This window comes from Saccopteryx leptura, chromosome 4 (genome assembly GCF_036850995.1).
Source record: "Saccopteryx leptura isolate mSacLep1 chromosome 4, mSacLep1_pri_phased_curated, whole genome shotgun sequence".
Taxonomy (NCBI): Eukaryota; Metazoa; Chordata; class Mammalia; order Chiroptera; family Emballonuridae; genus Saccopteryx; species Saccopteryx leptura.
Window position 1 is genome coordinate 222,505,424 of NC_089506.1, and position 21,579 is coordinate 222,527,002.

The following is a 21,579-nucleotide window of genomic DNA, read 5'->3' on the forward strand; positions in this document are numbered from 1 at the left end:
CCGTCCCAGGCTCACCTGCCCCGGCCCCGCGCTCACCTGCCCCAGCCCCGCGCTCACCTGCCCCGTCCCAGGCTCACCTGCCCCGGCCCCGCGCTCACCTGCCCCGGCCCAGCGCTCACCTGCCCGTCCCGCGCTCACCTGCCCGGCCCTGCGCTCACCTGCCCCGGCCCCGCGCTCACCTGCCCCGTCCCAGGCTCACCTGCCCCGTCCCAGGCTCACCTGCCCCGGCCCCGCGCTCACCTGCCCCGTCCCAGGCTCACCTGCCCCGGCCCCGCGCTCACCTGCCCCGTCCCAGGCTCACCTGCCCCGTCCCAGGCTCACCTGCCCCGGCCCCGCGCTCACCTGCCCCGGCCCCGCGCTCACCTGCCCCGGCCCCGCGCTCACCTGCCCCGTCCCCGCGCTCACCTGCCCCGGCCCCGGGCTCACCTGCCCCGGCCCCGCGCTCACCTGCCCCGGCTCCGCGCTCACCAGCCCCGGCCCCGCGCTCACCTGCCCCGGCTCCGCGCTCACCTGCCCCGGCCCCGCGCTCACCTGCCCCGGCTCCGCGCTCACCTGCCCCGGCCCCGCGCTCACCTGCCCCGGCCCCGCGCTCACCTGCCCCGGCCCCGCGCTCACCTGCCCCGGCCCCGCGCTCACCGGCCCCGGCCCCGCGCTCACCTGCCGGGTCTCCGTGGCGCTCGTGCTCCCTGCGCTGCGCGCGCGCGTCTCCCGCCGAGCGAGCTGGCGCTGCGGGGCCACCGCCTCCTCGGGGCGGGGTTGGTTGTCGGACCGCCCCGCGCCTCCTCCTTGCGTCTCCGCCGGCGCCCGTGCGGGACCCGCGGGCTGTCACGGAGGGAGAACTGAGGCCGGTCGTTGCGGTGGAAGGGGTCGTGCCGCTGGTGGGGGGAGCAGAGGCGCTGCGTGCCGGGCCGGCCCCGCTGCACCGTCGCCCCGGAGCCCCAACGAGTCTCCCGCAAGTTCCTCTCCGTGCAGCCGGCCCCGCCTGTCTGGTGCCTTTCTCCGCCGTCGCACTCACCGCTCCCTCCGTCTCTGTCCATCCCATCCCTCCCTCTCCCATCAAAACAGGTGTTTTTTTTTGTCCATTCATCTGTCCGTCTCTCTCACTCTGTCTCTCTACCTACCCGTGGACCCTTCCATCCGACTCACTCCCTGCGTCTTCCCGTCCTCTGTCCTGCCTCTCTACCCTCCCTTTCCTGCATTCTGCCGTCTGTGCCGGTCTCACCCCTCCTCCATGTTGTACCTTCATTCCATGTTGAAGGGTTGCTTCTTCAGCGCTGGCCTGTCCCCTGCAGGGGGCTCAGGCGCAGCCCCCTACCCCTGGGAAACTCATTTGTAAGCGACAGTAGTCCAGCTCAGGGCAGGCACGGGCCCCACAGCTCAGACAGCGGCTCAGAGAGTCACCCCACCCAGCAGCAGGGCCCGGACACTGTGGTCTGAAGAGGCCACTGGAAAGGTTTCACCCACATGAACACCTTCTGCGGGCACAGGTGGGCGTGGGGGGAGAAAGAAGCAATATCTGAGCCGGCACACACCAGGCGCCAGGGGGTAAGCTGCCTTACTTGGTCTTCACAGCTCTGCGTGAGCTCAGTTTTAGAGACGGGGCGTGTGGGGGCGGGGAGCGGAGGGGTGGAAGGGGTTCAGGGTGTAGCCGGCAAGACCTGAGGTCCGCCCTGGGTCTCCGTGTTGGCTCTGCCCCTGTGCTGTGTGTCTGCGTCTTTGGGTGACCACAGGTCTCCATTTCCTGATCTGTCAAGTGGAGTTGTGTGTGTGTGTACTTGGCAGTTGTGATGTTGGGAGGCCTGTGGCTAACAAGGCAAAATGCTGAGAATAGTGCCCACGGGGCTGGTCCTCAGCCAGGGGATCGCTGTCCTCATTATGCGAGAGGTCGGGATTCAAACCCGGGGCCGGCTTTGCCACGTCACAAACCACATCTCTGGTCCATCATTCCAGTCCCCAAGACCAGCCTGTCTCCCCTCAGCAGGGTCAGAGAATGCACAATCCCCCAGGCCCTGCGGCTGATGTGGTCCTGCCAGGAAGCAGAGGTTGTCACACAGCTGTCAGAGGTTGGCTTGTGCCTCCACCCCAACTCCGATGTTGAATAACTAACTCCCAGTCCCTCCGAATGACACCTTAGTTGGGAGAAGAGCCATGACAGATAGAGCTCTAGATGAGGGCGTGCTAGTCCGTGTGACTGGCGTCCTCATTCCTGGGGGCTGCGTGGACACAGGCCCGCACACTGGCACCGTGGACACTGGCACGCACACCGGCATCGTGGACGCAGGCACGCACACCGGCACCGTGGACACAGGCGCACACACCGGCACCGTGGACACAGGGACGCACACCGGCACCGTGGACGCAGGCTCGCACACCGGCACCGTGGACGCAGGCGCGCACACTGGCACCGTGGACACTGGCACGCACACCGGCACCGTGGATGCAGGCTCGCACACCAGCACCGTGGACACCGGCACTGTGGACACAGGGACGCACACCGGCACCGCGCACACCGGCACTGTGGACACAGGCTCGCACACCGGCACCGTGGACACAGGCTTGCACACCGGCACCGTGGACGCAGGTGCACACACCGTCACGTGGACACAGGCTCGCACACCGGCACCGTGGACACAGGCACGCACACCGGCACCGTGGACACTTGCACGCACACCGGCACCGTGGACACAGGCACGCACACCGGCACCGTGGACGCGGGCGCGCACACCGGCACCGTGGACGCAGGCGTGCACACCGGCACCGTGGACGCAGGCACGCACACCGGCACCGTGGACGCAGGCACGCACACCGGCACCGTGGACACTTGCACGCACACCGGCACCGTGGACACAGGCACGCACACCGGCACCGTGGACGCGGGCGCGCACACCGGCACCTTGGTCGGGGACTTGCAGGCTCCGGGACTGGAGGCACTAGGTTTCCGTTGTTTCAGGAGCTCGGCGTGCGGTGTTTTGGTGTGACCGCTCTAGCCAAGTCATCCAGAACCACCATGAGCCATTTTCTCTGTGCGGAGGTGACGCAGTAGGGCAGCTGTCCAAGACAGTGACCGGACTGAAATCCTCCATCAGGGACGGTGTTCACTGCTATCTCCCTGGGCCCACAACGGAGCCTGGCCGAAGCCCAGGTTGCCAAGCCTTAGTGAGCTGTGTTTTTAACAACTTGATGAAATGTTACGTCTACATATGTCAACGGGACCACCGCTCAGATCAAGACACAGAACATTTCCAGCAAACCAGGTCCCCCGTGTGACCTCGGTGTGCCCTACCCACACCCACAGTAACCAGTCTTCTGACTTCTGGGGCAAACAAGTTTTATTATTATTATTTTATTAAGTGACAGGCGGGGAGCCAGGGAGGCAGAGAGACAGACTCCCGCATGGGCCCCAACCCGGATATATCCGACAAGCTCCCTACAGCAGTGGTCCCCAACCTTTTTTGGGCCACGGATCAGTTTAATGTCAGAAAATATTTTCACGGACCGGCCTTTAGGGTGGGACGGATAAATGTATCACGTGACCAAGACAAGTGTCAAGAGTGAGTCTTAGACGGATGTCACAGAGGGAATCTGGTCATTTTTTACAAATAAAACATCGTTCAGACTTAAATATAAATAAAACGGAAATAATGTAAGTTATTTATTCTTTCTCTGTGGACTGGTACCAAATGGCCCATGGACTGGTACCAGTCCGCAGCTCCGGGGATTGGGGACCACTGCCCTTCAGGGAGATTCTCTACCCATCTGGGGCTGCTGCTCCATTGCTCAGCAACTGAGCTATTTCAGCACCTGAGGTGAGGCCATGGAGCCATCCTCAGCACCCAGAGCCAACTTGCTCGAACAAGCCATGGCTGCAGGAGAGGAAGAGAGAGAGAGAGAGAGAGAGAGAAAGAGAGGAGGGAGGGGGACGGATAGAGAAGCAGATGGTTGCTTCTTCTGTGTGCCCTGACCAGGAATCGAAACTGGGACTTCCACACACCGGGCTGATGTTCTACCACTGAGCCAACTAACTGGCCAGGGCTGCAAACAATAGTTCTGCCTGTCCTTAACTTCACGTAAGGTGTAATCACACACAGTATGTACCCTGTCATGTTGTTTCTTTGGCCAAGCATTGTTCGTAAGATCAATGTGTCTTGTTGAATACAGCTGTCACTCACTGTTTGCTGAATGACAAGTTGCACCGCATTCCACTGTACAGACGTATCACCCGGGTGGGTATTTGCCTCGTTTCCAGGATTTGGCTTTTGTGAATCAAGCGGCTGGAAACCATTCTTGGATGTCTTTTGTTGAACAGAAGCCCTCCTTTCTCTTGGAGTGGAATTGCTGGTGTAGAAGATGCATTTTTTTTTTAAGGTTTTATTGATTGATTTTAGAGAGACAGAAAGGGGAAGAGGAACGAGGAGCATCAACCTGTGGCCGTTGCTTCCTGTAGATGCTTTGACCGGGCAAGCCCTGGGTTTCGAACCGGCGACCTCAGCGTTCCAGGTGGACGCCGTATCCACTGCGCCACCACAGGCCAGGGCCAAATTCTTTACTTTAGTAGGAACGGCCACACGGTTTCCCAAAGCGGTTCAACCAACGTACAAGCAAGCCCCTCCCCACCCTGGCCGCGTGTGGGAGTTCTGGTCGCCCTGCGAGTCAGTGTTGCCAGTTTTATTTGTTCAGGTTTTTTGTTTTTTGTTTTTAGCCATACTGGTGGGTGTGTCCTGGTCGCTCATTCTGGTTTGAATTTGCATTTCACTGGTGGGTGAGGCTGTTGAACATCTTTTCATATACCTAGTGTCCTTTTTTTTTTGTACCTGTATCTTTTGTCAATTTTTAAAAAAGTTTATTGTTTTTTTATATTAAAAAAAATTTATTGATTCATTTTAAAGAAAGAGAAGGAGAGAGAGGGAAAGAAACATTGATTTGCACACTTATTTATGCATTCCTTGGTTTCTTATATAGACCCTGACCGGGGATTGAACCCGCAACGTTGACGGATCAGGATGATCTCTAATCAATTTAGGTACCCGGCCAGGGCTATCTTTTTCTTATCGATTTGGAGTTCTTCATGTGTTCTGAATTAGCCTTTTTAATAAAGTTTGATCTCAACAAGAGTTTATACACACACACATACACACAGATGTACTAATGATCACATCAATTTAAAAGTCAGTTTGATCCTAGTCATTAAATAAAAGGAATGTTTTCTGTTTCAGAAAACGACCCCAGATCCCGTAAGACAGGATCCATCCGTTTCAGATGGGCCTGGCGGGTTGCCCCACCCACGCTTGCTGGGCAGAAGCCCCGTCTCTGGTCTCTGAACGGGGCTCCGAGGCTGCTTTGCTCAGTCAGGCTGAGCGGTGATGGGATTCCCACGTTGCTTCTTCCCCCCAGGACAGGCTGCTGGTGCATCTGCATGCCCCGTGGACCCGGGCCGTGGGGGTGGGAAGCGGAGTGTCTACCACGTGGCGGGTTCCGGGCACCCAGAGAGGCCGAGGACACCGGCCTCGGGCCAGGAGGACCCACGGTCAAGGAGAACAGTGGACCAAGGCAGCAGGGCGTGGCGTGCTGAGTGTAGCGAGGGGTGTCACTTCTGTATAGAGCAGGGGTCCCCAAACTACGGCCCGCGGGCCACATGCGGCCCCCTGAAGCCATTTATCCAGCCCCTGCCACACTTCCGGAAGGGGCACCTCTTTCATTGGTGGTCAGTGAGAGGAGCATAGTTCCCATTGAAATACTGGTCAGTTTGCTGATTTAAATTTACTTGTTCTTTATTTTAAATGTTATTATTTGTTCCCGTTTTGTTTTTTTACTTTAAAAATAAGATATGTGCAGTGTGCATAGGGATTTGTTCATAGTTTTTTTTTTATAGTCCGGCCCTCCAATGGTCTGAGGGACAGTGAACTGGCCCCCTGTGTAAAAAGTTTGGGGACCCCTGGTCTAGAGGGACGTTTGGTCAGGATGCCACGGGGGGACGGCTGGAGGCCCCCAACTCTCGATGGGTCCCGGGGACATCTGCAGAGGGGAGCTGACGTCATTGGAGCTGTGCCTTGAGCTGGAGTCACCAGGCAGAGGGTGACGAGAACACGCTCCGGGTGAGGAGCTCGGTTCAGGGCTTCCCAGAAAGTGGCCATCTCGGGACTGGAGTGCAGGGTGTGCTCGGGGGAACTGGCAGCCTTGCCTCCCTCAGCTTCCAGGGAGCCCTGGTGCCCGGGATGGTGTCCCTTGGCGTACGGGGGCACAGCTCGCCAGGCGACCTCGCCCTCAGGGTCAGTGTGTGCTCAGTGGTGGTTCTCGGTAGGAGGGCCTTTCTGTGGAAAGGAATCATTGTTTCGGACCCCTCCCCGCGGTGACCATTGTCCATGCTTCCTGGCCCGTGGCGGGCGGGCAAACGGTGGGCAGTCCGTCCCCTTACCTGAGAAGACTTCTCTACCAAAGAGTGACCTTTGGTTCTTTCTGTATTGTTATTCTTCTGAAGTTGGGACCTAGTGGACAGAAATAAAGGAAGATGCCCCCCCCCCCATGCTCAGATTTCTGGGCCCGCTGGGGAAGTGAATGGCAGGGGGGCTCTGGGAACGAGGGTGCCAGGACCAGGGGGCAGGACTCTACCTGCCTCCGCCCAGGGCAGGTAGGAGGGGCTGCTTGAAGGGCATACCTGAGCGACTGGGCCTGCCAGAGGAAGCTCCTGGCCTTGGTGATCTCCTGGGCCAATCTCCTCAGATCATCTCCTTCAAACGGCGGCAACACGGCGTCCTTCAAAAGCAGACATAAGCGTTAAGGGAGAACCACAGAGTGTCTCTAGATGTGACCTAACAATCCAGAACTCTCAGAGAAGAATCTCAGAGCTAATGAAATGCAGCCTCCCAGCCAGGGCAGGAGATCCTGTGGGCTTCAGCTTGCCTGTTTCCAGGGACGGGGAGCTCACTACCGGTTAAGGGAATCATTCGGAGTCAGTGTGGGAAGGGGGGGGGCAGGTAGTAGAAAAACCAAGCTGGACTCTAGACCAGGGGTCCCCAAACTTTTTACACAGGGGGCCAGTTCACTGTCCCTCAGACCGTTGAAGGGCCGGACTATAAAAAAAACCTATGAACAAATCCCTATGCACACTGCACATATCTTATTTTAAAGTAAAAAACAAAACGGGAACAAATACAATATTTAAAATAAAGAACAAGTAAATTTAAATCAACAAACTGACCAGTGTTTCAACGGGAACTATGCTCCTCTCACTGACCACCAATGAAAGAGGTGCCCCTTCCAGAAGTGCGGCGGGGGCCGGATAAATGGCCTCAGGGGGCCGCATGTGGCCCGCGGGCCGTAGTTTGGGGACCCCTGCTCTAGACTCAAGTCAGTAGAACAGCAGCGGCACACGCTCCTTATATCTGTCCATGACTCAGTAAAACCTCATCGGCCCTTTGCGGCTCCTGGTAGAACAGAGCTTCGCAGAAATGCCTTCCTCTTCCGGCGACCAAGGAGATGACAGAGCCCAGCATTAGGAGGAGAGTTCTCACAGCGAGAAAGAGAATCCAAGGGAGGGACGAGCTGTCCCCTCTGCCAGGCCGGAGCGCCGGGGACAGACGGTCCCCTTCTGCACCCAGGAACCAGGCAAAGGACCGATCGATCGATCGGATCAGGCCCTGAACCAAGAGCCTTGTCAACGACATCGTTAGGCTCCATCTCCTGTGTCATAAGGACGTTCACCCCTCTTACTCGTTCTGCTGTCTGTGTCGTTTGGACCCTTTGGCCCAACAGCAATGACTTGAACAAAAACAAACAAACAAACAAACAAACAAAAAAATCATGCAACGCCCTTGACTTCAAAAATTATGCCATGGTCCTGGGGACCAGTCCCCTTGAACCTCCAAAAACAAAACAAAACAAAACAAAAAAAAAGAGGAAATCTGGCATGCTGGTGGGCTGTGTGACTTGATCATTTGTGACCCCGGAAATGTTATCGACGGCAGAACGTTCTAGAAGGTGGAGCTATCTTCCTGTGAGATTGGGAGAGGAGACCCCGACGCCTTCCTCTCGTCCCACACGGGACAAGGTGTCACCCACGGCTCTCCTAGCTTGGGGACTTCACCGCTCGTTTGAATATCCTTTCCCACGACTCCGACACAGGGAGGCAGGCTGGAGCCTGGAGCTCAGAAGCCCGGGTGTCTGAGTTCTACCGTTTCCAAGCCTGGATAAGCCTGTTCCTCCGTCTGCTCAGTGGGTAGAAAGCAGAGTTCCAGGGCTGAAAAGAGGTTATCTCTCTAATAAGCAACGAGCCAGCATGTAGCAAGTGCCCAGTAATGCACGCTGTTGTTATCATCATGAAATTAACACCCCGAAACTGCCTCTTTCACAACGGGAGGAGGGGTGGCCCAGGAGAAACACCTGTGGGGAGGCACAAGCCTTGTGAAGTCTAACCCTTGGACAAGAGAGAGAAGTGAGGATCTTTTCAGTTGGGAAGGGGAAAAAAAATAAGTCATGCCCATTGACATTTTCCTGAGACCGCCCGGTAACTCCGCAGCCTACCCGTCCATCCACGGAGCCGTGAACTCGGAAATGCGGGTCCTCCTCGAGGAGGCAGTGATAGCGCCCCCCAGTCAGGGAGGCCAGGCCTCTCAGGAAGTTCACCTCGGCCCTGGCGGGAGGAACAGAGAGGGCTGGAGCCAGGATGACGGACCTGCCAGGCAGTTCCCTGTGACCCGCTAGCCGTGGGGGAACTCATGGGGGATCCAGGGGGGGCGGGGCAACCGGCCTTTGACCCTGAGGCTGTGTCAGCGTCACACCAAGCCCACTCCTCCACTGTTAGGGGCAGTAGCAGCCACGGCCGCCTCGTGAAGCAGATTCTCAGTGCTGGGGTTGCCATTTAGCCTGGATTCCAGCAAAGCACGCGGCCAGCATCCTCACTGGGCATCCACCCAGTGCCCACTGTGGGTTAGGCCTACCAGTGACACAGCGTGACCTTCACGGGGCTCATGGTTTAGACGCAGAAATAAAACATGCACTTGAGGAATCACATATTAAATAATCACGTTGGCTCAGTGGTAGAGCGTCAGCCCGGCATGTGCATGTCCCAGGTTTGATTCCCCGTCAGGTCACACAGGAGAAGTGACCATCTGCTTCTCTACCCCTCCCCCTCTCTCACTCTCTCTCTTTCTTCCCCTGCTACAACCATAGCTCAATTGGTTCAAGTGAGTTGGCCCCAGGCACTGAGGATGGCTCCAAGGCCTCCGCCCCAGGCGCTAAACAGAGCGCTGTTGCTAAGCAATGGAGCAACGGAGAAACAGAGCAACGGCCCAGATGGGCAGAGCATCGCCCCCTGGTGGGCATGCCGGGTGGATCCCGGTCGGGGCACATGCAGGAGTCTGACTGCCTCCCCTCCTTTCACTAAAATTAAAAAAAATTAAAAAATAAATCATATTCCTTGCCAGTAATAATATTATTTGCCAATAGTATTAACTTTTTTTCTCTGAAGCATTTAACTCTCTCTTTTTTTTTTCTTTTGTATTTTTCTGAAGCTGGAAACGGGGAGAGACAGTCAGACAGACTCCCGCATGCGCCCGACCGGGATCCACCTGGCACACCTACCAGGGGCAACGCTCTGCCCACCAGGAGGCGACGCTCTGCCCCTCCGGGGCGTCGCTCTGTCGCGACCAGAGCCACTCTAGCGCCTGGGGCAGAGGCCAAGGAGCCATCCCCAGCGCCCGGGCCATCTTTGCTCCAATGGAGCCTCGGCTGCGGGAGGGGAAGGGAGAGACAGAGAGGAAGGAGAGGGGGAGGGGTGGAGAAGCAAATGGGCGCCTCTCCTGTGTGCCCTGGCCGGGAATCAAACCCGGGACTCCACACCAGGCCGACGCTCTACCACTGAGCCATCCGGCCAGGCTCTAACTCTCTTTTTGACCAACACATGCTCTGCTTTGGTGACCGTTCATCAAGCTAACCATCACAAGGCTGCTTTAAACTCTCTTCCTCCCATCCTCTCACATGCGCTCCCAGGAGAGGAGGGAGGGGAGCATAGCCCGTGCCCAGGGGGTGGGGGGGGTGTCGGAGCAAATCCGTCTCTGTGTTTACAGAGTCAGGGGAACAGGCGGCTGTCGGTCCGTTCAAGGTGGAGAGAGGGAGCTTTCACTCTGGGGTGTCCCTGCCCACGCCCTCCCCATGCCCGACTCCCGGGACTGGCCCAGGAGGGACCCGGGTCTGGTTGGCGTCCCTGGATTTTCAGGGCCCACCTGCCCGTGCCGCTCGGGGAGATGGTGTGCAGCGTCACCTCCCGTTCCTCCCTGAGTCTTCGGACTTCGCGCAGGATGAGGCTGCAGCTGGTGTCCCCCTTCCCGTCCGTCAGGAGGTACAGCCCTTCGACCTCAGGAAGACGGAAACCTTCCTGGAAGAGCGGGCGGGTTGTCTGGCTCAGGGGTGAGTGCCCGCCCAGGAAGGGGAGCGAACCAGCCGCCGGCCGCTGTGCCCACAGGAAACGTGTGTGACTGAACCCCAGCAACCTGTCCAAGAAGATGGGGAGCCGTCCCCCACACCCATCAGCCCACCGCGGACAACCAAGCTACCGAGGCTCAGGAGGAAGATCCGGGGTTCACTTCCCGGCTGGTTACCCCGGGCGAGTCCCTGAACCTCTTGGAGCCTCTGTGGTTTCCCTCAAGGGAGAACGATGGGGGACTCCCCTCCCACAGGTTGTTGGGGGAGAGGCTGTGGTTTAACCCGTAGTTAATTCCACAGCCTCCTGCCGTATCCATCTATGGGGGGGGGGGGTGATGCGATTTCTCGTGTTTGCCGCCGGATCGGGCCCCGGGGTGGAACTTGCCCGTAAGACTTGCAAGATGGAGGTGCTTCCCTGAGCACGCAGGTGGGTCACCCAGCGTGTGGCCTCGTGACACGCCGTGTCTGTGGTCTCCACCAGTGTGTCCTGCCACGGGTGTAAGTCCTCAGAAAAGCTGATCAGGTTAAAACTGGGGAGGAGTGGGGGGGAAAGATGGGTTAGAATGCACCAATCTACACTGAAATCTGCTGAAGGGACCGTCCACGGGGACTGTTCATGCCTGTCAGTGAAGACCCCTGCAGGGGGCCCCTGCCCGCGGACCCTTGTGAAGAGGGGGTGGACCCTTGCGGAGAGGGGGCGTGGACTACCTGAGGCCACGTAGGTCCCCAGTGAAGATTCTGGGTGCAGACGGAAGTATGTTTAAATATCCGCCCCCCCCCCCCGCACTTGCGGGTCATGTGGTCTCAGACAAGTGACGGACCCTAAGTCCTCTCTGAAAAATGAGGGCCACCCTAACCATGCCTGTTAGGGCCATGGAGATCCCTGGGTGGAAATCATGCATGTCAAGTGCTCAATAAATGACGACTCTTTTTCATACTAAGGCAAGAATGAGTCCCAGCCGAGGACCAGCGTCTCCTGCTGTCCCTTCCGGGTCAAACCAGCTGAGTAGAGAATAAATAATCCACTGCCTGCACTCCTTAAAAACCAACTTCGGCTGAAATCCTGTGTGTGTGTGTGTGTGTGTGTGTGTGTGTGTGACAGAGACAGAGGGACAGATAGGGACAGACACACAGGAAGGGAGAGAGATGAGAAGCATCAGTTCTTCATTGTGGCACCTCAGTTGTTCATTGATTGCTTTCTCATATGTGCCTTGAACCGTGGGGCTACAGCAGACCGAGTGACTCCTTGCTCGAGCCAGCGACCTTGGGCTCAAGCTGGTGAGCTCTGCACAAACCAGATGAGCCCGCGCTCAAGCTGGCGACCTCGGGGTCTCGAACCTGGCTCCTCCGCATCCCAGTCCGACGCTCTATCCACTGCGCCACCACCCGGTCAGGCACGGCGGCTCCTCTCTTCCATCTGCAATTGCCCGTGGGCCCGAGCAGGGTTTCTAAAATCCTCTCTACTTTACAGGACAGCGCAGTGTTCTTTCAGGCCCAAAGAAACGACGCATGGGAGCGTTTCAGAGATGTCCTGCCCGACCAGCCGTGAGGAGCGCCCTCGGCCAGGGAAGCCCCAGGGACTGCCCCCTGGAAGAAGATCCCGCCTCCCACCTGTCGCAGTGCCTCCTCAGCTGCTCCCAGATCAGCAGAACCAGCTCTGTCTTCACCTCCGGCAGGTGGGGCCCCATGGACCCCGAGGTGTCCAGCAGGATGCACACTCTCTTCTCCAGAATGACCCCAAACAGTCGGCGGCTCCCTGCTCCGGGGGGGGGGGCGGGGGGGGCAGGAAACGTGAGGGAGGGTCGTGTCCCCACCGCCCGCCCCCCAGTGGTGGCTCTTCCTCCCAGTAGCTGGCAAACACGTGGCCTTGCAACACCTCCTGACTGACCGCTGAGGACATGTCCACCCCCTGGGAGATGGCCACGGTGGCGCGGCTGGAGGGGCCGACCGTCCTGGGACAGAGCTGGTCGGCGGTCCGACCTTCGGGAGGTCAGATTGATTCTACGGCCCTGGGCTCACACGTCCTCTCCCTCAAGTTAAGTGAGGGGACGAGACTCAGGAGCAGCCCAGTGCTGCTGGAGGCTGGAGGAGGTAGTCCAGAGCACAAAGTCCACTGACTGACCAACAGCAGGCGGCCGAGCGTCTGTTACATGCCCGGTCCCGCGTGAGGAGCAGTGGTGAGCGGGAGCGGGTCCCTGACTGCATGGGGGCTCTCGGTCAGGCCAGGAAGACAGGTGATACCCACCCAGCGATGCCGAGGGCTCCGACAGGGTCCGGGGAACACACCTCGGGGAGCACAGCATGGGGAACACAGCCGGGGAGCACAGCCCGGGGAGCACAGCCTGGGAGCACAGCTCGGGGAGCACAGCTTGGGGAGCACAGCCGGGGAACACAGCCCGGGGAGCACAGCCCGGGGAGCACTGCCCGGGGAGCACAGCCTGGGAGCACAGCTCGGGGAGCACAGCTTGGGGAGCACAGCCGGGGAACACAGCCCGGGGAGCACAGCCGGGGAGCACAGCCCGGGAGCACAGCCCGGGGAACACACCTCGGGGAGCACAGCCCAGGGATCACAGCCGGGGGAGCACTGCCCGGGGAGCACAGCCGGGGAGCACAGCCCGGGGAGCACAGCCGGGGAACACAGCCTGGGAACACGGCCCGGGGAGCACGGCCCGGGGAGCACAGCCGGGGAGCACAGCCCGGGGAGGGCCTCCGTCAGAGGCTGCAGTGGGGAGAGAGCCAGCTCCGGCCGCGGGAGGGGCAGCCGTGGGCCGAGGGGGGCAGCAGGGCGTGGAGAGAACAGCCCTGAGGAGGGACAGGGAGCCGACCTCGCTGAGGGGCATGCGGGTGACAGAGGTGAGGGGAGGGACCCACGGGGAGAGGGACAGGAGAGGGAGCTGGAGGGGCGGTCAGGGCACTGGGGACTTGTCCCAAGGGAAACAGAGAGGGCCAGCAATGGGCAGTGATGGCCACTGACCTGCATTTTAAGGTCGCCGCTAGCCACTGCTCCTCCAGAGCCTCTGGGAGGCGGCAGTCATTGCCGTACCCACCGCCCACGGACCGTGACGACCAGGGTCTCAGGGCTCTCTATACAAGCCCCCTGCCCTCCTGCCTCCTGGGGTCCCAAGCACCCATCAGGCCCAGAGTCTAAACGCCCTCCCACCCAGTCCTCGCCGTCTGCCTGGCCCTTGGGCTTGACGCTGAGACCGCCTCCTAATCGCCAGCACGGCCTCCTCGCTGAGACCACCTCCTAATCGCCAGCGCAGCCTCCTCGCTGAGACCACCTCCTAATCGCCAGCGCAGCCTCCTCGCTGAGACCACCTCCTAATCGCCAGTGCGGCCTCCTCGCTGAGACCGCCTCCTAATCGCCAGTGCGGCCTCCTCGCTGAGACCACCTCCTAATCGCCAGCGCAGCCTCCTCGCTGAGACCGCCTCCTAATCGCCAGCACGGCCTCCTCGCTGAGACCGCTGAGACCACCTCCTAATCGCCAGCACGGCCTCCTCGCTGAGACCACCTCCTAATCGCCAGCACAGCCTCCTCGCTGAGACCACCTCCTAATCGCCAGCACAGCCTCCTCGCTGAGACCGCTGAGACCGCCTCCTAATCGCCAGCACAGCCTCCTCGCTGAGACCGCTGAGACCGCCTCCTAATCGCCAGCATGGCCTCCTCGCTGAGACCGCTGAGACCACCTCCTAATCGCCAGCACAGCCTCCTCGCTGAGACCGCCTCCTAATCGCCAGCACAGCCTCCTCGCTGAGACCGCCTCCTAATCGCCAGCACGGCCTCCTCGCTGAGACCGCTGAGACCACCTCCTAATCGCCAGCACAGCCTCCTCGCTGAGACCGCTGAGACCACCTCCTAATCGCCAGCGCAGCCTCCTCGCTGAGACCACCTCCTAATCGCCAGCACAGCCTCCTCGCTGAGACCACCTCCTAATTGCCAGTGCGGCCTCCTCGCTGAGACCGCCTCCTAATCGCCAGTGCGGCCTCCTCGCTGAGACCACCTCCTAATCGCCAGTGCGGCCTCCTCGCTGAGACCACCTCCTAATCGCCAGTGCGGCCTCCTCGCTGAGACCACCTCCTAATCGCCAGTGCGGCCTCCTCGCTGAGACCACCTCCTAATCGCCAGCACGGCCTCCTCGCTGAGACCACCTCCTAATCGCCAGTGCGGCCTCCTCGCTGAGACCACCTCCTAATCGCCAGCGCAGCCTCCTCGCTGAGACCTCCTCCTACTCGCCAGCACAGCCTCCTTGGGGAGCGAACCCGGGTCTCCTCCTCCGGCCCAGCCCGTTCACCTCTCCCACGGGGCCTCGCTGCTCTTTGTAAGAGGGATGGGGGAGGCAGGGCTGGGCTGGTGGAAGGACCAGCCTGTCGCTGGCTAGAGATTGACTACAGCTGTTCTTGGGAGACAGGAAAACAAACAAACAAACAAAAACCATGAAAAGAACCGGCCAGTTCAAAGTCCAGATGCTGATGTTGTGGACGTAGAGCGTCCACCAGGGTTGCTAGGAGACCACCGCAGTGCTCAACCGCGCACCGACAGAGGCTGGTTGTGTAGCCTGCTCAACAGCGCTGTGACCTCCAACAGGAGGAGAAGCTAGCCTCCCAGAAGGGTGTTCAGTAAAGAAAGCAACACTAATGATCCACACGGCTTCCTGAGTTAGTGTTACATCACAGAAAGCCCTATCTGTCCAGTAATTCTAGTTACTCCACCAAGATAATGTAATTACATTTAATTTTGTAAGTACATCACAGAGATCTCCTATTTTGATGTCAGTTTTCTTTCTTTCTCTCTCTCTCTCTCTCTCTTTCTTTCTTTCTTTCTTTCTTTCTTTCTTTCTTTCTTTCTTTCTTTCTTTCTTTCTTTCTTTCTGTGAGAGGAGGGGAGATAGTGAGGCAGACTCTCGCATGCACCCCAACTGGAATCCACCTGGCAACCCCACCTGGGGCCAATGCCCGAGTACTGAACTATTTTCAGTGCCTGAGGCTGATGTGCTCCAATGGAGCTATCCTCAGCTCCCAGGACCACACTCAAACCAATTGAGCCAAAGACTGTGGGAGGGGAAGAAGGAAAGAAGGGAGGGGAGAAGAAGAGAAGGGGGAAGAGAGTGGGAGAGAAGGGAAGAAGGAGGGTGGAGAAGCAGATGGTCACTTCTTATGTGTGCCCTGACTGGGAATAGAACCCAGGACATCCATACGCAAGGTCAACCGACGCTTTATCCACTGGGCCACCAGCCAGGGCCTGATGTCAGTTTTTCAATAAAGTTTTAATTATGGGCAATAAATAAATAAAAATGGGGACTTCCTCTCTGTCAGGACCCCCTCCCATCTCTACCTTCATGGGGCCCAGTCAAGACTCGATTGAGCCTCTCAAGGGTCAGCCCCCTCAGTCACCCCCAGGGAGGCAGGTTGTGGAAGATGGCCCGGCAGGACACACCTGGACAGACCTGGGTCCTCTCTGGTTCTCTGTGGCCCATCAGCCGGCACCTTGCCTGACCTCTGCACCCAGAAGTCATGCTGTCCCTGATGACCCTCCTGGACTGACCCCTGACCTGACGGCGTGTGCGTGCCCAGCCCGGGGTCCCTGAGGCCTGACCCCTGACCTGACGGCGTGTGCGTGCCCGGCCTGGGGTCCCTGAGGCCTGACCCCTGACCTGACGGCGTGTGCATGCCCAGCCTGGGGTCCCTGAGGCCTGACCCCTGACCTGACGGCGTGTGCGTGCCCGGCCTGGGGTCCCTGAGGCCTGACCCCTGACCTGACGGCGTGTGCGTGCCCGGCCTGGGGTCCCTGAGACTGACCCCTGAGCTGACGGCGTGTGTGTGCCCGGCCTGGGGTCCCTGAGGCCTGACCCCTGACCTGACGGCGTGTGCGTGCCCAACCTGGGGTCCCTGAGGCCTGACCCCTGACCTGACAGCGTGTGCGTGCCCGGCCTGGGGTCCCTGAGGCCTGACCCTTGACCTGACGGCATGTGCGTGCCCGGCCTGGGGTCCCTGACCTGACGGCGTGTGCGTGCCCGGCCTGGGGTCCCTGACCTGATGGCGTGTGCGTGCCCGGCCTGGGGTCCCTGAGCTGACGGCGTGTGCGTGCCCGGCCTGGGGTCCCTGAGGCTGACCCCTGAGCTGACGGCACCTGTGTGCGTGCCCGGCCTGGGGTCCCTGACCTGACGGCGTGTGCGTGCCTGGCCTGGGGTCCCTGAGGCTGACCCCTGAGCTGACGGCGTGTGTGTCCCCGGCCTGGGGTCCCTGAGGCCTGACCCCTGAGCTGACGGCGTGTGCGTGCCCGGCCTGGGGTCCCTGAGCTGACGGCGTGTGCGTGCCCGGCCTGGGGTCCCTGACCTGATGGCGTGTGCGTGCCCGGCCTGGGGTCCCTGACCTGACGGCGTGTGCGTGCCCAGCCTGGGGTCCCTGAGCCTGACCCCTGACCTGACGGCACCTGTGTGCGTGCCCGGCCTGGGGTCCCTGAGACTGACTCCCCTTGTCCCCCTCCTGCTCCTCCGCCCCCCGGGACGTCAGGCAGGCTCACCAGAGAGGAGCCACCGAAGCCTGTGGATGTAGCGTCTCAGCACCTTCTTCAGGCGGGTGACGTAGGCCTCGAGTTCCCTGGGCGTCCACTGGATGTGTCTCACCGTCCCCTGGATGGATGCAAACCATGGCAGATGTCCCCCATCACCGTGGCCACGTGTCCCGGGCGCCAGCCCCTGAAACGGCTTTGTCCGCGACGGTTCGCCACTTCCCAGACGTTGTGACGCAGGCCCCGTTGTGTCTCTGAAAGCTTTTCTTTCCCTCTGTTACTCGGTGTGTGGTTTTAGGACGAGTAGGGAGCTGGGATGACGGTTTTGTGGCAAATGTAAGTCACTTATAGTAAAAAATAGAGTCTCTCTCAACTTGAAGACAGAAACCTTTCACGGCAGGATGGGAGGCCCATCCCTTTCCGACCGAAGGTAACCTTCGACCGACGGAGAGGGGGCACAACATGATTGAACTCCCTTGATGTTTTTCTGGTGGATAATTTTGAAATTGGGAGCTATTTGGCCCTGGCCATTTGGTTCAGTGGATAGAGCGTTGGCCCGGCGTGCGGACATCCAGGTGCGATTCCCGGCCAGGGCACACAGGAGAAGCGCCCATCTGCCTTTCTTCCCCTCCCTTACCCCTTCTTCTTTCTCCCTATCTCTCTCTTCCCCTCCCGCAGCCAGTGGCTCTGTTGGTCTGAGTGTCCGCCGCGGGCACTGAGGATAGCTCAGTTGATTTAAGCAGCGGCCCCAGATGGGGGTTGCTGGGTGGATCCCGGTCAGGGCACATGCGGGAGTCTGTCTATCTCCCTTCCTCTCTCGATGAAAAAGAAAAAGAAATTGGTAGCTACTTTTAGCTTTAGAGTTTCCCCTCGTGTTGATAAGGTATCACGGGACAAGGACAGAAAGTGGAGTCTCTAAGAAAAGCATGGTTAGGTTTTCATTTTGCGGACGGTACTCATTCCAGTGTCAAAGCCAGGAGAAAGCAGGAGCCCAAAGGTAGAAAATAGAGACAAGAACCCCCCCCCCCGGCCCCCAGTTCCTGTAATAACCCCTGTTCCCGCCCTCCTGACAGAACCATCGTCCGACCTGGGGCCCAGGGTCCTTGCTGTCGCATGTGTCGGCCGCTGCCCTGTCTGGCCGGAGTGTGGCCTCCGGCTCCCTGAGGGGCTCAGGGGCCTTTACCAGGATTCTGCACGTCCTGTCCCCCAAGAGCCTCCCCACTTTGGGGGGGCGGGGTGTGGCAGGAAGAACAGAAGCCGCCCGCGCCCATTTGCGGGGAGTTCTCCCCAGGCATACGCGACCCCCCACACACACACACACCCCCCGTGGCCGAGAGGGGGCGGGCGCTGGCAGAGAAGACCACCACCACCAACCACGAAAGCCCGCCGTCCGTCCGTCGGTCCGTACCTTGACGTCCACGCTGGGGAAGGCGCTGCAGTACCTGGTGGCCGCCAGCCTCTGTCCGGAGCCCTGGTGAGCGCACCTCGGGCCGACGCGTCCGGGGAGCTCCATCCTCAGCTTCCTTAGCCCGTAGTTCGCCACCCACTGGAGGACAAAGGAGAAAGGAACGATCGCCTTGGGTAATCTGGGCTGATGCGGACGACGATCTGACTCATCTGTATTAGAACCTCCTCTCTGAAGTCTGTCTCGTGTTTGAAATACGGGGCTCCTTGCTCCTCCCCGAGAGCACCCCCCAGACACAGCTTCCTTCCCCGGTGCTGGGGGCAGACGCACAAACGTACAAGGGCAACGGGGAACTCGTTTTGTTGAGCACCTACTACTGCCTGATGTGGTAGACGGGGCTGTTTTCTCAACATCATTTCAGCCTTCCCCCCACACAAAAGTTTGGTGGAAACCCCGGTTTGGTATCAGGTCCCCATTGTCGTCCAATGAGGATAACATCAATCTCCCGGTCGGTCGCAGAGAGAGGCACAGGAAAGGGCAGGTTCCCAGCCATCAGAGCAAGAGCCTCCAGGACTGGCCCCAGTCAGAGCCAAGCGCAGACATCAGTGGACGGTGGAGGGGAGGAAGGTGGGGGTCTATCTTCCGGAGGAACAGGAAGGGGAGTTTCTGATGCTGGCCACCCCCAGGGTCCGACACCAGGAAGAACGTCACAGGAAACATACATCAGTGAGTCATCGATCCTATTGGATGAGCACGTCGACTGTCTCCATGGTACCAACGGGGACCTCGAGATGGGACGGCTCGTTAAAGGACGCGCCCAAGGTCCCCTTGCTAAGGAGGTGGCAGACTCGGGTTTCGAACCCGGGTGCACTTACTCCTTAGCGGTCATTCTAAGCTGGTGGGTCCTCACTGCCAAGTAGGACCACACCCTCCTAGAAGTGACGGCTGGTAGAGAAGGAGCGATTGCCCCTCGGGGGACGTGTCGCTGGTGCAGACACAACAAATAGTAATAATACCTCTTGGCTCGAGCAGAGTGTATCCTTTCTGGGCAACTCAATTGAACGGCTCGCTCTTCTCACGCCTCGTCCTTGAGGGTACTTCCTGTACACCGAGCCTGGGGGGGGCACAGCGAGGTTCCCTGGTGCACCCCCTTTCCTTTACCCCCTCCCCCCAGGTCAATGTCTCCGTCAGTCATCAGATGTAAAACTCCTCAGGTGCCGGTCGGCTGACAGGTAGAAAGGGAGTCTGGAGGCCGAGTCTGGGCAGCCAGCCGGGACCTCTCTGCTCCACACCTCGGTGAAGGGTGGTCACCGGGACCTGCAGTTCTGCAGCGAGTGGGCTGGCCTGGGCCACTCATGGGCACCCCTCTTCCCGGTCAGCCTGGGAGCTGAGGACAGGGTCCCCTCCCGGACAGAGAGGGAGGGCTGCCCCCCGGGGGGGACCTCGGGAGGTCTGCAGAATGGACACTTCTCATCCTCTTGCCAAATGTCAAGACCGTACGTCCATTTCCCTGGTCGGGGAGTCCTGCGTGCGGCGAGGATGGGCCTGGTCCGGAAGACCTGGGCTGCCCGCGTCCTGGGACAGTGGGAGGGGTCTCCTTCCCGTGGGCCCTGCCGACCTCCAAGTTCCCACAGGGCGAGGGGGCTGTGCGGACATCTGTGTCCCCCAACTCACCCACGTTGTTCCCTGTCTCTGTATAAAACAGGGAGAGAGCCGTTCCCGCTGCCCTTGGAGGGGGCTTCCTCCTCCGTCCTGCAGGGTCCGCTCTGGCTGGCTGGGCTGCAGCTGGAGGTCAATGCGGCCTGTGGGCTGGAGTGAGTGCCTTCCCACCCCCTCTCCCTTCAGGCTCATGGCCCCTCCGTTTACAGCCGGGGCGTGAGGAGGAGGCGGAGCAGAGCCCCCACCCGGGCGCTGTGGGTCCCTGGGGCTCAGTGAGGAGGGGGCGGAGCAGAGCCCCCACCCGGGCGCTGTGGGTCCCTGGGGCTCAGTGAGGAGGGGGCGGAGCAGAGCCCCTACCCGGGCACTGTGGGTCCCCGGAGCAGAGCCCCCACCCAGGCGCTGTGGGTCCCCGGAGCAGAGCCCCCACCCGGGCGCTGTGGGTCCCCGGAGCAGAGCCCCCACCCGGGCGCTGTGGGTCCCTGGGGCTCAGTGAGGAGGGGGCGGAGCAGAGCCCCTACCCGGGCACTGTGGGTCCCCGGACTCTGACACCCAGCTGTGTCTTTGACGTTGGAAGTCAGACACAAGCTCTGAGGCTCTGGGAGAGGAGTCCTTTCGTAGAAGGACACACCCAGGCCTGTCCCAGCCCATCGCCCCCCTGAGCCTGAATTTCCACATAAGGAAAACGGGGCAGCTACAGGAAGAGATGACCGGCGGCCTGGAACTGACGGGCCCCGGCTTTAACTGGGATGGCCTGAGCAGAAGGGCTGGCACAGGATCAGCGCTCCTGAGCACTGATCATCTGGGTTCCTATCGGAACGAGCACGTCCCGGCCGGCCGTGCCCTGTGGCCACCCACCCCACCCTCAGCAGCCGGGCCTCACCTGCTGGGCCGCCCGCTCTGCCACCCAGTGGACGCCAGGTCACCGCGTTCAGGGGGGGACGCCTCTCTCGGTCGGGGTCCTCTCTTACACTCTAGAAAACAGGCGGTCTCCCTGGTCAGTGCCTGTTTCCTGTGGGCAGGCCCAGCCCACTCGCCCGGCCTCAGTCGTCTGTCGGGAACTCTGGGGGCGTCTAAGGGACTCCGTTCCTCAGACATTTCTGCCTCATCTCCTGCCACGGTTCAGAGGGGACTTGAGGTGAAAATTACATGTGTGAGTGTGTGAGTGTGTGAGTGTGTGTGTGAGTGTGTGTGAGTATGTGAATATGTGTGAGTGTGAGTGTGTGTGAATGTGTGTGTGTGAATATGTGTGTGTGTGAATGTGAGTGTGTGAATGTGTGTGTGAATGTGTTAGTGAGTGTGTGTGTGAGTGTGAATGTGTGTTAGTGAGTGTATGTTTGTATGTGTGTGAGTGAATGAATATGTGAGTGTGTGAATGTGTGTGCATGTGTGTGAGTGTGTGTATGAGTGTGTGAAAGTGTGTATGTATGTGTGTGAGTGTGTGAATGTGTGTGTATGTGTGTATGTGAGTGTGTATGTGTGTGTATGTGTGTGAGTGAATGTGTGTATGTGTGTGAGTGTGTGAGTGAATGTGTGTATGTGTGTGAGTGTGAATATGTGTGAGTGTGTGTATGTGAGAGTGTGTGTGTATGTG

General features: G+C 59.7%; 1 protein-coding gene across 1 annotated transcript in view; it reads right to left on the minus strand.

Moving 5' to 3' along the window:
- Positions 1-4,849: 4,849 nt before the first annotated feature.
- The window catches only part of VWA3A (von Willebrand factor A domain containing 3A), a 67,527-nt gene continuing 50,797 nt past the window's right edge, over positions 4,850-21,579 (minus strand). Inside the window, exons 23-35 of the mRNA XM_066383449.1 lie at positions 20,869-20,959; positions 20,004-20,114; positions 19,346-19,443; positions 18,333-18,470; positions 16,937-17,045; positions 12,028-12,172; positions 10,802-10,946; positions 10,218-10,369; positions 8,518-8,626; positions 6,653-6,750; positions 6,413-6,482; positions 5,931-6,308; positions 4,850-5,587 (exon numbers count right to left, since the gene is read on the minus strand). Coding sequence (XP_066239546.1) covers positions 6,279-6,308; positions 6,413-6,482; positions 6,653-6,750; positions 8,518-8,626; positions 10,218-10,369; positions 10,802-10,946; positions 12,028-12,172; positions 16,937-17,045; positions 18,333-18,470; positions 19,346-19,443; positions 20,004-20,114; positions 20,869-20,959 — 1,296 coding nt within the window. The 3' untranslated portion in view covers positions 4,850-5,587; positions 5,931-6,278. The remainder of the gene's footprint in view (positions 5,588-5,930; positions 6,309-6,412; positions 6,483-6,652; positions 6,751-8,517; positions 8,627-10,217; positions 10,370-10,801; positions 10,947-12,027; positions 12,173-16,936; positions 17,046-18,332; positions 18,471-19,345; positions 19,444-20,003; positions 20,115-20,868; positions 20,960-21,579) is intronic.